The 18,697-nt window shown below is 33.8% G+C and overlaps 2 protein-coding genes across 14 annotated transcripts in view; one reads left to right on the forward strand and one right to left on the reverse strand.

Annotated features, from left to right (window-relative positions):
- Nucleotides 1-8,180: 8,180 nt before the first annotated feature.
- Nucleotides 8,181-11,779, reverse strand: LOC145316414 (uncharacterized). The gene is made up of 2 exons (XM_080156884.1): nt 11,490-11,779; nt 8,181-9,347 (listed from the first exon to the last, which is right to left on the reverse strand). The coding sequence occupies exons 1-2, from the start codon at nt 11,490-11,492 to the stop codon at nt 8,256-8,258; spliced, it is 1,095 nt and encodes a 364-aa protein (XP_080013010.1). The 5' UTR covers nt 11,493-11,779; the 3' UTR covers nt 8,181-8,255.
- A 4,549-nt stretch (nt 11,780-16,328) lies between these two features.
- LOC145316415 (cyclin-dependent kinase 11B-like) overlaps nt 16,329-18,697 on the forward strand; it is a 41,684-nt gene continuing 39,315 nt past the window's right edge. For 12 of the 13 annotated variants that reach the window (XR_013878478.1, XR_013878479.1, XR_013878483.1 and 9 more), the window contains exon 1: nt 16,329-16,370. The gene's annotated coding sequence lies outside the window, so the exon portion shown is untranslated. The remainder of the gene's footprint in view (nt 16,371-18,697) is intronic. The other variant, XM_080156885.1, reaches the window with a different exon arrangement.

An 18,697-nucleotide genomic window follows, 5' to 3' on the forward strand; every position in this document is an offset into this window, starting at 1 on the left:
TAAAGAATGAATTAATTTTGCATCACTTTTCAAAAATGACACCACTCTACAACAAGAGTGGATATATTATTACATGGATCTTATCCAGATTCTTGATTAAAGGGAAACATGCAGCGGACTAAAATAGCGATATCCCCCCACCATCCTCTCCTTCCTCACAATTGATGAACGAACTGACCAATAAGCGAGTTTTATGTTAGCGACCAAAATTGACGACAATTTTTATATAACATATGAAAAAGAAGAATATGAATATTTTTCAAATTAATTAATGTCAATTATTTGTACGTTTTTACAAATGAATATATTATTACTCGAATCCTACATCAGATTTTCATGTTCTCTAAAAACGTGAAACACGCAGAGGGCTAAAATAACAATTCTGCCCTTCCACCTACTTTACCCGATCCCCTACCCACCTGCTGGATGAAAAAAACTGACCAATAAGCGAGTTCCATGTTAGCAACCTAAATTTTTCCCCTTTCATAATATCCACGTCTATTCTACATCCACAACAACAAACGTATATAGGTTTGACCTACGACATTAGCAAAACATTTCTTATTATTTTGTATTTGTATTTTTTCAAATAAATTAATGTCAATTATTTGTTTTACAAGCTTTTCTATAACTTCACTTACTTTGCTTCGCTTTTCTGCTACTGCTTCAGTTTATTAGCTTAATATTGCTCCGCTACTGACGGAAATAATTTTTCTCTCCTTTTGGATTCAAAAGTTTTTAAAAACAAAATTACATTATCAACAATTATTTGTTTTACAAGTCTTGATTTAACTTTACTTATCGTTTAATGAAAATCTATATGCCAAATAGCTTTTCTATACAACCAAAGGCGTGCAAAAGGTCCAACCCCCACACCTCCTTGACAAGGGGTAAAACCCCACTAAAACAGCTAATTGGGGTGTCAATTTAAAAATTAGCATTGTTAATCAATTTATGTAGGAGGAGGAAATCGGACCCCCTCTGATAATAAAACAAGGATGACAACATCCATAAGTAGCGAAGCACAAAAAATCATAGATGGGAATACGTACAGGTAGATTTATAAGGTTTTTACTAAAATCAAGAATAGATTTATTGGATAAAATAAATATGAAACCTTGTTTTATTTTGTATGATGACGATGGTCAAAGTAAATTATATTAAAGATGCTCATAACAATGGGAAAAATTATTTTGATACTGATATCCCATAAAAGTTTGAAAATTGGATCAAAATAAACAAAGATATTGGGAAATATGTAAAACATATAAAAATAGCCAAAAACCTGATAAAAGGCAGTCTGGCCGCCATGGTTGTTTTCTTAAAACGACAAAAAATTTAATTTTTAAATCCTTAAAAACTTTAAAAATTTGGAAAATCGGACCATGTACACTGAAGATATGGAAAAAAGTGTTAAATATATTTATAAATAGCCTAAAACCTGCCAAAAAGGCAGTCTGGCCGTCATGGTTATTTCCTTTAAAGACAGGAAATTTAATTTTGATATCTACAACTGAAAAAATTTTTTAAAATCGGACTATAAACACTGAAGATATGGAGAAAAATGTTAAAAATATAAAAAAAAACAGCCTAAAACCTGCTGAAAAGGCAGTCTGGCCGTCATGGTTGTCATCTTTAAACGACGGAAAATTTAATTTTGATATCTATAACTGAAAAAATTTTGAAAATCGGACCATACACTGAAGATATGGAGAAAAATGTTAAAAATATAAAAATAGCCTAAAACCTGCTAAAAAGGCAGTCTGGCCTTCATGATTGTTTCTTTAAACGACAGGAAATTTAATTTTGATATCTGTAACTGAAAAAATTTTTAAAATCGGACCATAAACACTGAAGATATGGAGAAGAATGTGAAAAATATAAAAATAGCCTAAAACCTGCTAAAAATCGGTCCAACCGCAAATGATGTTTTATAGTCAATTGTGCTCCTTAATGATGGGAATGTTGTCAAAAAATTTCAGCATTCTATCTTTTATAGGAGCTGAGTAAATCCCATTTCCCCCATAGCGTTACGGACGGACGGACGGACTGACTGACGGACGGACGGACAAAGTGAATTATAGAGTAGCTTCGCTACTAATAAAACCCCTTTCGTTATCTGTATAATTAAAGCTAGATTTGGGTTTAAGTTTACTGTAAAATCATAGTTTTAGAGTACAACCCCTGGCAAAACCCTGAGCACGCCACCTGTTTACAACAGTTTATGATTTAATATTTTTCTCCAAATGTTTTTTTTAATGATATTGCTGCGCTACTACTAAATGATTTTTTCCTATCTTGGTTTCTAGGCCATTTTATTACCATAACACTTTTATGTTCCAGTAGATAATTGTTTAAAAATGAATTAATTACTGGCGTAGAATGATATAAATGAAGTGTCAGATGATAATAGTGTTTAGATAAATTCTAACAAATATTAATTCACTTTTGCAAAGTGCATTAAATATGAAACTTGTAACAAATTTTGCATTCAGACGACAAGAATTTACAATTTTCGGATCATGGAAAGAAAACGAAGTAGCGGGTTTTCTCGTATTTTCACAGTAGCTTGTGATAAGTTATTTTATTTTAGGTTAGGTTAAGTAAATGTTAATGATTGCCCCGCTACTGTGAAAGTACGACGAAACCCGCTACTTTGTTTTTCTTCCATGATCCAAATTTTCTAGCCTTAATCCTTGTGATAAAACTAGCGGCACTTGAGGTGGAGGGTAAGTAATATACCCTCCCCAAATTTTCAATCATTTTAAAATTAAAAATTTAAAAAGAATTATAAACATTCCCAGAAATTAGGAGAAGCTACATTGTAAAGGAGAACCATATCGGTTTCGCGGTTAGGGACATCCTTATTTCTGAAATTTCTCCTTTACATAGAAATTTAATGTACTTTAAGGCATTACAGACAGACTGACAGACCAAGTAAGATTAAAAGTAGATGCTCATTGATCAGGAAAATCTTTACAAGATAAAATCAGCAGTCTATATACAATAGCAACAGAGTAAATTAAATAGTTTTATCTATTGAATTGAGGAAAGAAAAAGTATTAAACAATTATAAATGTATAATTAGCATTTAACATTCAATACAAAAAAATTTGGGTTGTTGATTTTGTAAACAACAAGAATCACAAAATCCATTGAATAATAAAATATGAAAAATATTAGAAATAGCGTAGCAACCATGGTATTAATCAAACAGTTAAGGATAATGAAATATCAAATCAATAACTATTTATCCTCATAATAAAGTAACAGAATGTTTGTCCGTCTGTCTGTGAGTTGTAATATGGGATCTCGCTAACCGCTGGACCAATATTGTTCTCCTTTATAGTGAAACTTATATGTAAGGCTCACAACTTCCATCCTTTAAAATGATCGCGACCCTGGCAAAAAATCTTCCAACTCAAATTTGTTTTGTACTTTTTAGAGCTAAAATGTAAAGCATGGGGTTAATCCCCCCCCCCCCTTACCCTTACCAAGTGTTCCTCAATTAATATGGCAACTAAAAACACAACTTAGTTTTTATACACGACATACGGACGGACATACACAAAACGTGAAAAAGTAAAGAAAGCAACACGCAAGATAACCATAATTGTATTCAAACATTTTTACGTTGACATTTTCTTTTTAGCTTCAAGCAACGTAGCAACTTTTTCTCCTTTCCACCCCAATTTAGGAAAAAAATGTAACTAATTTAAAACATTTAAATTCAATAGAAAGAAATTTCAAGTTATATAACTGGATGTAAAATATACGTGGATATTATGACAGGAGAAAAATTGTCGCCAATATAGGTTACAATATCCCCTCGCATTTATTGTTCGGGCGGATTATCAAAGTAGGAGGGGGGGGGGGTTGTTTGGGTAAAGGAAGGGGATGGGGGAGATCGTTATTTTAGCCCGCTACAGAGTATTCTTTATTACATATAATGAAAATCTTGTGTAAGATCCAAGTAATAATAAATCCATTGTTATGTAATACCACAAATATTTTGCGCTAAAGCCAACAGTTAAAAAAATATTGCAATGTAATCAATTAATATTAAGGAGATTGTTATCTAAGGTTTTGTAGTTCTATTTTTTTTCAATTTAGGCATGTTAAAAATATCCTAATGATTTCAAAATTTGCATGATGATTCCTGTAATAGTTATGTACTATTTAGGAAGCGTAACAACTCTAATTTTAAAACCGGTCGCAGTGCCACTCTGTATTTGTTAATTTTCGTTTGTCTAACATTTCTCTAAATACACTTAACGTTTCTTTTTAGTGTTAGAAAGCCTATAGTTGACGGGATACGCCACGAGAAATTATTTTTGGTGTATTTTGAATCAAATCATGCTTAATGATGTGAATGAAGGTCCAAGCTGTGCATGGTTTATGAGTTGCGCCTGTTTTTGGAAAAGACATTCCCCTATACTCTAAATATACAGTACTGGGTAGAGATTTGGACCAATTATGTACTTTTCCGGCAATGAGCGGATGCGCTATGCGTTACGCGGGTTTTCTTTTGGGTAATAAAGTATATCATTTAGACTTAAATTTAAATAGATTTAAATTGCAATCTCTAGTTTTAACAAGTAAGAAAACGTCCATAAAAGCGAAACTCTAAAATCAGACAGTCTAAGCAAAATTGTATGTAAATTTTTTATGCAAGTTGCTGTTTACAGACATAATTAATTTTTGCTCATATAGGTGCTTTGCTTGTAACATTGTACCTTGTTATCCTAGGAATCAGATGGATAGAATAATAATCATATTATACTATAATTTATGTTGAAAAAAAAACAAAAAAAATTTTGGTAACAATTATAGAGTTGCTATGCTTTCTAAAACATACCTAACTATTACAGGAATCATTTTGTCAAATTTAAAATCGATAGAACAATCTTAACATGCCTTAATAAAAGAAGAAAAACATCGATTGTGGACGTACAGACCGACCTTTATTATAGAAAAGCTTCGCTATTAAAAAATCATGAGGCCGATAAATGATTACTAGCCGCGGGCCAGTTTTACAGACTAAACAAAAACTAACAAAACTATCTTCTTCTAATAATGGATCTCAAAATACAAGTTTGACTTCACGAAGGAATGGACATAGAATATACGTGGATATTATGACAGGGGAAAAATTGTCGTCAATTAGGTTACTATTTTCCTTGTCATATATTGATCACTTCGTTAATCCAGTAGTAGGAGATGTGGTAAAGGGGGGAATTGTTGTTTTAGCCCGCTTCATGTTTCACTATATAAGAGAAAATAAAAATTATGTTGTAGAATCCAAGTAAAAATAAATCCATTGTTTTGGTTATATTTGAAATTTAAGATAAGGATCTTAAGGGATAAGACAATGGACTGTCATTAATGACCATACCCAATGATGAATGGCAAACTTACCACTTTTGCAGATTAGTTATTGGTTGAGAAATTTAGGACACTACTAGCTTAAGGTAACCAATCAAGTTTTTAAGCCAACGAATAAAAAATACCAGTGTAATTTACTGTCTGTAGTCCGCAATTTCAATGTATTTTGAGCAATTTTTGCATGGAAATTTTGTTCAAACTTCTTAATTATCAAAACTATGCTATTCTAAATTTGATTCTTAAACAAGGATGACAACATCCATAGAAGCGAGGCTTTAAAATAAGAAGGGAGGACAAACGATCGATAACTCTTGTAGATGGCAGAACTTAATAAGCAGAAAATTTGTAAGTCTAAACAAAATTGAACATGTGTTGCAAAATTGCGTAGATACAGGATGCAGTGAAATGGCATACTTTCACTTTTAGGTATGATTTTAGAGAAGCCTCGCTTATTATATTGTACCTTGTGGTCCTAGGAATCATTATTCTAAAGGAAAATTAAATATGATAAATATTTGTTGTAAAAAAGTTAAAAATCAGATGTTTGGACGTACGGACTTTCTGGTATTGGTTAAAGAGTTGCTACGCTTCCTTTAATCGTACCTAACTGTTAACCTAAGTGTTTGAAATCGATAATATAATTCTATCACATATAAATTAATTAAAAGAGCTAACAAATATATACAAATAAATGTATAATATACGTGGATATTATGACAGGGGACAAAGTGTCGTAAATTTAGGTTGCTAACATGGATATCATTTATTTGTCAGTTCGTTTATCTAGTTGAAGGGGAAGAGATGGGGTAATGGAGTATCGTTACTTTAGCCAGCTACATGTTACACTTTATTAGAGTACATATTAAGGTGTTGTAAGTAATATTAAATCCATTATTATACACCAAATTCCTAATAATATCAAAGACAGGTGTTTCGTTGCAGTTTTATTGTAATTTTTGCATCATAATATTTACACAAATTATGCAAATAAGAACAAGCTTTTATTGTAGGCGTAACAAGCAGGGATCTAAAGGGATAAGACAATGGCCGATAAATTGATGTACGTTCCTAATGATGAAACACAAAATTACCCCTTCTGTAGATTAAAAAAAGGTTTAAATGTTAGAACACTCAACAAATAAAAATTTGTTAAGCTAAAGAATAAGAAAACATTATTATAACTTTGGAGACTATTAAAATAAACAGCCCTTTGTCCCCTCCCTCCCTGATTAACAAGGATGTCCACGTTTATAAAGGCGAAGAGGCAATTTCCTTCAAAGTGCCTTGTCAATCACAGAAACACACCCCAAATTTTGAAATAAATTGAAATAATTGTTTTTTAATTACTTCAGATTGCAGCCCCACTGGGTTAGGGCACCGCAGTTGCAGGCCCGCCCCCGTAGGGCTTAGACATAGAAAAACTACCCCTCCTCATTTCAAATTTAGATAAAGATAAAGTTCTTTTTTAGTTCTACCTTTTTATCTTTAAATAAACACGTCAATTGAAATCGATCAAAAATTAGTTTTACTTTGATATAAACATTTACTGCCTACAAATATATCTCTCGCAACCCTATGAAAAAAGTTAAACATTTAAGCATTTTTGGCAGTATCTGACAAATCTTTTACTTCCTTAAAACTACAATGAATAGAAGTCTATTTTGAACATTTTGTACAAATGTACAGCCCCAATAGAAAAGCTTCGCTCCCAAAAATCGAGAAAAATGCTGAAGTCTAAAATGTTCTTGAATTTTTTTTCCAGTGTGGCTTCAAAACCGATTAATATCCTCTGAATTAGAACCGGTTCTCAGCAATACTAAAAAATCATGTATAGCATCGTATTATAGACAAGTTTTCTACAAATATCAAATTAAAATTTATATCAGTTTTGTTAGCTCAAGCCTTCCGCCCTTAGGAGCTAACAAAACTTCTTATCTCAATCTTTTAATTTAACATTCTAATAGCCGCGGAAAGCTGTCAATGAAACGATACATTAAATAACTATTGTAATATTCAACAGAAGCTAAAATTCTAAAACAATAATTTAATTCATAGGACAAAAAGAAAAACAATTGGGACAAGTAGACAATAGAATGGTAATTTTGCGCTGTCACAAAATCACGAGAAAGCCCAATCTGTCCCGATTTTGTATCACTTTGAAAAGTGCGATTCCAGTTACGTCATATACGTTTCGGGAAAGAAAAAGGGAAGGGGGGAAGAAAATCTCTTCAAAAGAGATGGGAGAAAAGGGAAGAGATTTTCTTCCCCCCTTCCCTTTTCGCACTTTTCAAAAGTGATACAAAATCGGGACATTTTGGGCTTTCTCCAAAATCACGCCCAATTTCCTACAATCTTCATTAGACCATTACCAAACATAACGCAAATTATGTAACGATCGGTCCAGCTGTTTACGAGATTTTTTAGAACATACACACTTATTACTATTTCATATGACTAGCGGCTGCGCCCTTAGAGGCCTCTAGGACACGTAATTTTTTTCTTTTCAATCTACGTTAAAATCTGCTGTGTACAAAAAATTAGCTGCTAGTTTCTGTTCTTGCTAACCGCTGAACCGAAATGGTTCTATTTCACAGGAGCTTCTACAGCTCCCCCTAGGTCCTAGGAAGGTTTTTATCCATTTTGAGGGTGGGTTTCACCTCCCTTCCAAGAGAAATTATCATTAGAAAAAATGTCAACCCAAAATAAAAATTTCTCACTTTTTCTTTTTAAAATTAAAATTGAAATTGAAAATGCCCCTAGAGGCCTCTGTATATAAAACGTTAAGATAAAAATAATCAGTTTACGTAATTTTATTAAAATTTTAGAATGTATGTATTTATAAGGTACAATATATATTTATCTAGTATATTCTACTGGTGGTGAGCAAGTTGTGCTTGGTGGACTAGAAGAGCGGCATACCATTGAGCCTCAGCAGCACTGCCAGACACGAGGCCAGGTACAGTTCCAGGTACAGGAACAGATCTCTTCTTCCTGCCTAGGGCCAGGTGAGCCAGCTGTTGTTGGTACCACTGAGCTTCAGCAGCGGAGCCAGGAACCAGACCGGGAATTGTTCCAGGAACAGGAAGGGATCTCTTCTTTCTGCCAAGAGCGGCCAAAGCAGTCAGCTGTTGCTGGTACCACTGAGCCTCGGCGGCAGATCCGGGGACTAGTCCGGTTGTGCCAGGAACAGGCAGAGGTCCGGCTGGGGCAGCGGCTCTGGCGGCGATAGCGCTCAACTGCTGTTGGTACCATTGAGCCTCGGCAGCAGAGCCAGGTGCAAGACCGGGGATAGTTCCAGGAACAGGAAGAGACCTCTTCTTCCTGCCAAGGGCGGCCAAAGCAGTCAGCTGTTGTTGGTACCACTGGGCCTCGGCGGCAGATCCAGGAACAAGTCCAGTTGTGCCAGGTACAGGCAGAGGTCCGGCTGGGGCAGCAGCACTGGCGGCGATGGCACTCAACTGCTGTTGGTACCATTGAGCCTCAGCGGCAGATCCGGGAACAAGTCCAGTTGTGCCGGGAACAGGCAGAGATCTCTTCTTTCTACCCAAAGTGGCGGCAATAGCTGACAGCTGTTGCTGATACCACTGGGCCTCGGCGGCGGAGCCGGGAACGAGGCCAGTTGTGCCGGGAACAGGCAGTTGGCCGGTGGGACCGGCAGCAGCCAGAGCAGTCAGCTGTTGGGAATACCATTGGGCCTCGGCAGCTGATCCAGGAACCAGGCCGGGAATAGTGCCAGGTACGGGCAGGGATCTCCTTCTTCGGCCAGCAGCGCGTTGTGCCAGGGCAACATGGTGTACATCACACAAGGGAAAGTTAGCGCAGGGTGCCGCGGGCTGAGGGTTCTCAAGATTGATGTAGTACGCCAACAGTGCATTGTCGCACAGAGGGTAGGCGGGACATAATGCCTTCAGGTCAAGGGCAGCAGCTGTGCCCACCAGTAGCACTAGAGTTATCAGTCTTGCCTGAAATATGTCAATGGTTAATAAGAGCAGCTTAATCTATTATTTTTTATGAATGTTTTCTTTTGTACAGTATATATCAAAAAAGAATGAAAACAAAATATATTTAAGTGAACGAAATTTTATCAAAAACGAATTCTATGAGTATAATTTGCAATAAAACAAGGATGGCAACATCAATTGAAATTAATTCACAAAAATACGTGTAATTGACAGAGAAACGGACAAAGTGAGTTATGGAGTAAATTCGATGTTCACTAGAGCCTTATAAACAGCCTAACGAACCAAGTTGATAGCAGAAAAGATGCAATTAATAATCATACTATTCATAATAAAATGCAGGCTTATATCTTTAATTGCTGATAAAATACTATCTTTCAGAGCACTACTGATAGACTGACGGACTAAGTTATTTATAGAATTGAACAGCAAGATCATTACATAAAAAAACAGCATTCTATGTATTTCTAAGTCATGCAGTGTAGAATATAATGTCTCTCTGAATCTTAACACAAGAGTTCAGCCGTCTATCTTATATGGCAGCTCTGCAAATTACATTACCCCCGTCCCCCATAGAATTGAGGACAAACAGACACATTCTGAATAGCTACGCTACGAAACAAAGTAAGTTATATAGAAGCTTCGCTACTGCAAATACTAATGGTTAGGAAAGTATTTGCCAGGAACCACAAGAAAATGGTAAAATTCTATAGGGTAATTACTAATTATGGCTAGTTATGTGAGAAATTTTTTTTTGTTGATTTTCGATAAGTAAACCACTCAAATTAAAAATATTTAATAGGTCAGAAATATTGAGGTCAGAAAAATATTATTAAACCACTCAGAGATATTTTAAAACCTTATCTTAAACCCATTTGTACTAGATATTTTTTAAAAATATTAAGCTTCAGGCAAAAAAAACGTACTACTTTATATTACAGTTAAAAGGCTAGTAAATTAAGAAGAAGATTGCTAAAAAAATAGTCTAAAACCATCAAAAGTCTCAAATTTTAAAAGTAGCCTAAAACACTCCCGGAAGCTCTGTAAATCCTTCCTAAAATGGAGTACTAAATCGGTTCAGTGGTTAGCAACAACTTAACGAACAAACAAATAAACATTATTACTAGGTACGGTGTTTTTTTTTTAAAGGAACAAGTATTTCCTAATTTAACCCACTTACCATTGGCAGAAATTAATAATCAATACCATATTTTCTTAATTGGCATGGGACATTTTTTATAAAAATATTATATTTAGCAGTTCTTACTAAATTATGCTTCAAAAACCTGTTTTTAATTTCTGTCAATTTTAAGTGGGTTAAATTAAGAAATACTTATGTTAGGATGTTATATCTTGTTCTCAAATAGCTTAAAACCATAAGAATATGTAAGATTGGAAAGGGTTTCCTTTCCTCTTTTTTCTCTTCAAGGTCTACACCCCCTTTGACAAACCCCTGTGCATACCACTGATTAAAACCATGATAAGATAAAAAGTAGAAAGCTTTCCGAAATACAGACAAAAATTATTCTTTTTGTTCCTGATTTTTTTACGTTTGACAGACAGACAGACGAACATTACAAGATAGTAGAATAGTCAGTCATACATAGGACAATGGACGATAAATCAATCTTCTTTCCGTTTGAAAAACTCTGCCTTTGATAGAAAGAAAATAGCAGAAAGTAAAAAGGTTGTAGATTGTTTAAAAATCCATTGTCCTCTCCCTCCCTTGCTGGTATCTAATAATGTTCAGTAATAAGGTTTTTGGTCTGTAGCTTATGACCTATAAAATGTTAGTCCGAATTTTTTGCACTTTTGGGGGAAGCTCTATAATTATCTTGGGATGGTTTTAGGCTATTTTCTCCACTTTCCCCTAGAGGCTAGACGTGAAGCTACTAGCTTATTTAAAACTAGCGAGTAGGTTGGAGGAGTTGAATCCCCCCACTTATTTTTTATAGGGGTATTTTTTCTAGGGGCGATTTCTCTTGAGAGGATGGAGGAACCTACCCTGGACTTATGAGAACGAGAAGCTACCCTGTTAAGGAGAACCCGATCGTTTCTGCGGTTAGCGAGATCCTTCGATACAAAAAGACAAACAAACAGACAGATAAACTTCCTGTTACTTTATTATAAGGATGAAATGTCTACCATGTTAGGAAGCTCTCACGGATGTAGAGCACTATGAGATAGCTCTACCCAGCAACTTGCCTCACATGCAACTACTGACCAACCACTGGTGGTCAAACCATTTTATACTGCTGCACCAACTTACCCCCGACGCATTTTTCTACGGACTGCTCCAATTATATGAAGAAAGTTAAACATTAATTAAACATCCCCCGACATCTCGGTCTAAATGGAGCACAAAACTCCCCCAACCCCCTCCCCCATCACAACCAAGCAAGCATCTCCGCGCTCTAGAATACGACTCGGAGTAAATCTTTGAAAAATCTGAAATCTCTTCGTGAAATCTGATTCAGTTTGACTAGGGAATGTAAATCAAACTAAAGTATGCTGGAAACCGGGAAAACGAGAAATAAAGCCCATTTTCAAGTTCATGATATCAAAAAAGAGACTTTTTGCGTTATTAAAAGGGGTGGAGCAAGTGTAGTATAGTTTCAGTTTCCACAAATTTTACAAATTTTTAAAAAAGATTAGGAAAATATTTCTTACTTATTCCCAGGGAAGGAAGGGACATTAGGCTATTACACTAGTTCAAAAAGCTTTATAATAACGTTTTTTTATTCGCATGGTTAAAGAGCTTTTGGCACTTTTAATAATTTTGATAGGATGGTTCATTAAGTTGAGTGTCCAAACGTTTCAACCAATGATTGTAACATACAAAAGTGGTAATTTTATGTATCATCATTGGGAATTTACATCAATTTATAAGCCAATGTCTTATCCCTTTAGATCCCTGCTTATTATTCAAGTAGCAAAGTATGCTAGCAAAATAGTAAGGGGATAAAACATCCATAAAAGCGAAGCACTAAAACGGTAGGACAAACGGACATTAACAATTGTATAGTGTCAGAACTGAATAATCAGAATATGAATGTATAAAAGTCGAAGCAAAATTGTAAGTAAATTTGTTAAAAAAAACTGCTAGATATAACTATGTATTAAGTAATAATGTCATTAAACTGTCAATATGTCAGAATTATGATAGAATTACTACTTTTTATTAAAGCCATGTAGTCCTCGAAAATATTATACAAAAAATAGTTTTTCAAAATACCTTGTCGGTATCATGTCAGCCACGACCACTTTTAATAAATCCTTATGGTCGACATAAACCATTGGAATTCAGGGAGGGAGGGGGCATTGGACTGTTCATTACACTAGTTCCCAAAATTTTATTTAACATTTTATTATTCGGTGGTTTAACAACTTTGGGGCTTGATTGGTTGGTTCATTAATTTAAGTGTACGAACGTTCCAATCACTAATTGCGATCTACAGAAGGGGTAATTTTGTGTATCATCATTGTGAAAGTACATTAATTAATTCGCCATTGTCTTTCTCTTTAGATCCTTAAGTAAAAGTGGATATTGAATGTTTAATACAATTGCTTTAAATTTATTTTCAAAGTTGTAGATCTACAAAACTTTGAAAAAATAACCAAATATTTCATCAGTAATTTTCCTGTCATAATTTAAGTTAAAATAATGAATTATTGATAATTTTTAAAATCCTTTTATAAAAGGAACAGGATGTCTGTCTGGTTGTTTAGCAAAGGATCTCCTTAACTGTTAACCGATATGGTTCTCCTTTACAGCGAAACTTCTCTAGGGTTCATGCAAGGTTCAAAGGTTTTTAGGGAGGGTAATTTTACCCACCAAAGAAAATAACCCTAAGAAAAATAGGGTTTTTCCTTTTAGTTTACTACTTTTGTAGTGACGCTGGCTATGAGTCTTGTGGAAACGTTCGGTTGTACCAAGTAAATTAAGATTAACATTCACTTCAAAGTAACAACTGTGTGTAAAACATATAAACTGTATTTTGGTGACAATTATCTTTGCAATAATTTCACATAAATGGAATTTTAAAATTTGTATATATCAATATCCTGGCGGCCACAGGATGTCAACAAGCCTTGATGAGTCTTCGGTTCCAGGTATGATCCTGATCATCCATGCAATTTGTGGTCTAATTTTTTTTATTTAGTTACACAAAATTTTAAACATTAGCTTTTTTGACATGTCTACATTGCATATTTTTATTTTTTGAATATTTGTCGGCGCTATGCTGCGGCCATCAATAAGAAAATTCGCTTTTATTGAAAAAAGAAACTTAAAAGTTCAATGCGCCCTCGTAATATTTATAATCGTCGGACTTTTGTGTGTTTTAAAGACAAGTTTGTCTTATTTGGTGACATGTTCTACAGAATAAATTGTATCAAATCAGTTCGTGTAGTTGAAGATTTGTTGCTATTGGACAAAAATGTTCTTGTTATGAAAGAACCTGCATTCTTATAAAATTTATTACTTGTGTTTTGAAATCAATGATCAAGTTTGACATTCACGTTTGGGTACAATCACTTGAACCAATGAGGGGAACATAAAAACATTAAAGGATGGTAATCTAATGTACTTTTTCAAAATTTAAAGGGTGTAAAATGAGATTTGTCAACGTTTTTGGGGGGTGTAAATTACCCATTTACCCCCCCCCCCTTACCTGTCAGGAACGTATATTTCCTGATAATGTATTACCTCATTAAGCAGATAAATGTTTGACTTTTCTTAAGCTCTTATTAGGCAGAATCACGACATATTACCATTTTCAGTTTCTAATAGAAATGATGATTATTTCAGTAATAGAAGAGTAATAATAGAGGTGAAAAAACTGTTCCAATCCTGAGCTTTAGGAATCTGACATTATTGATTATCTGAAAGTACAAGACTTTCAGTAATTGAGAAAAATTTAGGGGGGGGTATGCTCAGGAATGAAATTAGTTTATGTAGGCTTGCTTTGCTTCTCATGGGTTTGCCTCTTATCATCTAAAATATATTTAGAACATTTATATAGTACATTACCATTCCACAAAAATAAATGGCGTGTTTTTTTTGGTCCACCTTCTTTTGAAGTGAAATTGCCAAGGTTTGTTAAAATGTAGAAGGGTACCACTTAATTAGTATCTTTTACAGGCAAAGCCTCTCTGTAAGCTAATTATTTTTTAAATACTTAAAATTTGCTAAATATTTACATGAATTTATTATAGCTTTTAACTCCTTGGAGTTATGGTTGACGTCCAAGGGTGGTGGGCGTGTTTACTCCCCTAAATCTTTGAAAATTCTAATTTCCTCCACTCAAAAAAAGCTTGGACATCCATGCGACAAAATGTCAACAGTTTTGACATGTTATATTTATGTTTGTTTTTGTTGTAAGAGATTTTTGTTTTTTTATTGGCGATTTTCTTTGGATGTTGGAATTACACTGCCCACAATAGTTATAAACCTTTCACTGTCCAGCTGTTAGAGAGATTCTTAGGTACAGACAGACAAACAAACATCATGTAACTTTTATTTACGGATTCATTTAACAGAAATGCCATCCAATATTGTAAGGCTAACCGCTGAACCAATGCGGTTCTCCTTTACAGTGTAGCTTCTCATTGGTCCTCGGAAGATTTATAGCTATTTTTGGGGAGGGAACCACCAACCCCCCATATTTTTATAATTTTATTTCCTTTTTGAAACTAAAATTGATAAAATGGAGAGGGGTGGTAGAATTCAGGCCCGCATCACCTCAAGTGCCACTAGAGGCCTCTAGGGGGCGTAGCCGCTAGTAATATTATTATAATAATACGTATCTGTTGAAGTAATCAAGAAAAATATTTGAAATGGAAAGATTTGCATTATAAATATTGTCAACAAGATTCTAGTGCATTAAACCAGAGATAAAAATAAAAATGTCAACATCAATAAGAAAAAAGTAACAAGATTGTATTCGGTCATAACACGCAAAAATAAAAATCAATACAAAAATAATTAGTTCCCAGAAATAAAAATATCTATAAAACTGTTTTTCTGGTTGCAATTACAAATTTCTTGAAGTGTTTTTACATGATTAAAAAAAGAAAGGTGGCATTGTTTTGGTAGATTTCAAGGAACAATGAAGATCTACTCTATACCTCACCTTTTCTGTTCATCAATCAATGTATAACAATTAGACTGGCAAAGCAAGAATTGTATTTGCTCGGCTGCTATTAACTGTCTTGTCCCACGACCAATAAGCTTATAGTCACTAATTTGTTGATTTTATTTAGATAACTTTAATTACTTTGTTCTAACTAATGTATCTTAACATACTTGTTAAAAATTAAATACAAAAATAAGCAAATACTGAAGATTTCTTATGTTTCTCTAGCCTCTAGGAAGTCCCCCCCCCCCCACCCCTAATTTTTTATTTTCTTTGAATTGTAATCTGTGTAGTTTTCATATTTTTTTAAAAACACACATTAGCGACAAATAAAACATCACAGAAACTGTTAATTTTTGATAATACAAAATGTCCAGCATTAATCTTTTTAATGGGGGGAGAGTAGCATTTTTTTAGAATAAAAGCTTGAAACCACTGCAGGACCAGTAGCTATAATCCCTAATGACTAGAACCCAATCAGTTTAGCAGTTACCAAGATCTTGACTATTTACAACGGCTCTGGAAAATATAAGGTATTACTTTAATAGATCTCGAATCTTGACTTCATGGTACAAATAATTAAGCTAATGTCGTGGTTAGCTCAAAGTCTTTAAAAAATCTAAACGTTAACAACAGACATGCCAAGTAATGGAAACTAAGGCTTCTAAAACACAAAGTGCGCGTTTAAAACTACAATTACCAGTTAGAAACAATGCAATAGACAAATTTAGTTCTTACAGATTACAAGTTTTTCATTAGGGTGGTAGGTGGAGTACAAATAGAAAAAAAGTAAAAATAGCTGAAATAAGAACGATGACGTCCAATATTCTCGAAGCTGTTTGAAATTCTAAAACGACCAAGCTAATATTGCTTGATTCACTTCTACAAGAGACAAAATAAATTAAAATTAATGATTGCTAAAATCGAAAAATATCGTTATGTCTTAGAAAAGTGTATATTTCTAAAATTAGGCTGTAAATCATATGTATTAACTTTAAAATATGAAATTATAAGGGGCGTTGCCACGAAATGGACTATTCCCGGAGATTTATTTCAGCATAACCTATTTGTAGACGGATAGACGTATATTCTCAAGTTACGAAGTATCTGCGCTGCTAAAAGAAACAAATCTATTATGGATTGTGAAAATATTCGTTAAAGCTTATCATTCATCCAATAAATAGAAAAATATAAGTAATTTTAGCCTTATTATTTGTCATAAAAGAAAAATTAAATCATAACACTTTTTTTTGATAAGCTGGAAGATTCATTTATTAATGGAAAATGTATTTGCTTTATACTTGAATTTTTGAGAAAATTTTTACATTTTAATGTATGCCATTTTACTGATTTTTCATATCAAAATATGATTATATAATTGAATATATTTTCCACTAGCTATGGTGATATCCTTGTTTTCAAAGATTCAATATTGATAATTATTCATTCTGTCATAATTACCAAGCAGATACAAATATCATATGAAAGTTTTAAAACGATAGAACGTTTCGAACTTAACTAGCATAGGTTTTAATTATGGACCTACGTCAAATGTAGAAAAGCATAGTTTAAAAAACGCAGGGCTCGGCAGCCGCCTGTAAGCCTAAAAGAAATCAGCCTTTAACAACTTTAAAAATCGGCTGGAAGTCTAAACCTAACCCAAATATGCAGGGAGTAAGGGAGGGGACAATAGGCAATTAATTCAATTTAAGAGTTTTCGCTGAAAGGCCATGAAATCCACATTTATCCTGAAAATTTGAAGAAAATTGTAAAGGGTGTGTTAATCAAATTTAGAAAACTATAAAATAAGAAAAAAGTTCTTAGTTTAGAAAAAAAGCATTCATTTAAAAATTAGATTACCAGTACATCAGACTGACGTAACTATATTGTAATTAATTACTAGAAAAATCGTCCCTGGAACTCGTTCACCCCATATTCCTAAATTTTAAAATGCCAATGTATACAAGAATTAAATTTAATGGTTCTTAGATGGTTTATTACATAAATATAACAATACAGTTTTTATCTATGAAATGATAGTTTTTGGAGAGAAATTTTTTTTTTAAACCAACCATCTTATAAAATTTTTTTCTGTCTGCTAGAAATTAAGTTTATTGATACTTGTCTGCTATACTCAAAACTAACTCAGCGAGTTAGCGGCAATGATGCACTAGTACCAAAAGTCAGTCAGAACCATCTAAATTCTTACACATTCTCTTTAAGCCAGTACCCAAAGTCTGAGACTCCTAAAAATTGAATATTCAATCCATTGTCCCCTCCCTTTATTCCCTGCAAATACGGCAATCCATCTTTTCAAAAAATAATTGTTACGTATCCAAACGGGATTTAATTTGAGGCTTAGTCGCGGCTGCCGAGCCCTGATAAAAGCCAACAGTTGCATTGTATACTTTAACCCAATTGCTCAAAATAAAAAAAATTGCATCTAGGCAAGTTTCAATTCATTTGATGAGGTTCAGTTTATTTCTAATTTAGATCAGAATTTGATAAACTGAGAGCAATTAATAATTTTGCATTATTTATTATGTCATTGTGACTTTGTGCAAATATGAATTGAAGATATGCATTGCAATTTTAGAAATGTGTTACTTTAATGGATTTATTATTACTTGGATCTTTCACCAGATTATCATGTACCCTAATAAAATAAAACTAGTAGCTGAAAAATAACGATCACCCTCAACATAGGCGTCCAAGGGGGGGGGGGGTAATGGGGCGATTACCCCCCCCATTCAAAATTTACCCCTACCTTGGGGGTGCCGTAGGCACCCCCAACCATTTAGGAGGGGGTATTTACCCCTCCCAAACAATTTTGGGGGGGTAATTAGTAAATACTCCCCCCAAAAATAAAAAATCTCTAATTAAAAATTTTTGCATTTTTAATACTATATATTTAATAAAATTTAAATGATACACAAAATTACCCGTTTTGTAGTTTACATTTAAACATTGAAACGTTTAGATACTAAACTTAATGAACCAACTAATCAAAAGTCCCCAAAGTTGTTAAGTCAACGATTAAAAAAATGTTATTAGAAATTTTTGGGACTAGTGTAATAAGCAGCCCAATGTCCCCTCCCTCCTTGACAAAAATCATACAACTGAAATGAATGATTAAAGCTATCCATGACGCGCGACGTAGTACAGTCGGACAGATTATATTTATAGAGTAGCTGTGCAATCAAAAATATGTGTTAG

Source organism: Acartia tonsa, chromosome 4, assembly GCF_053477335.1.
Source record: "Acartia tonsa isolate MP-2025a chromosome 4, ASM5347733v1, whole genome shotgun sequence".
NCBI lineage: Eukaryota > Metazoa > Arthropoda > Copepoda > Calanoida > Acartiidae > Acartia > Acartia tonsa.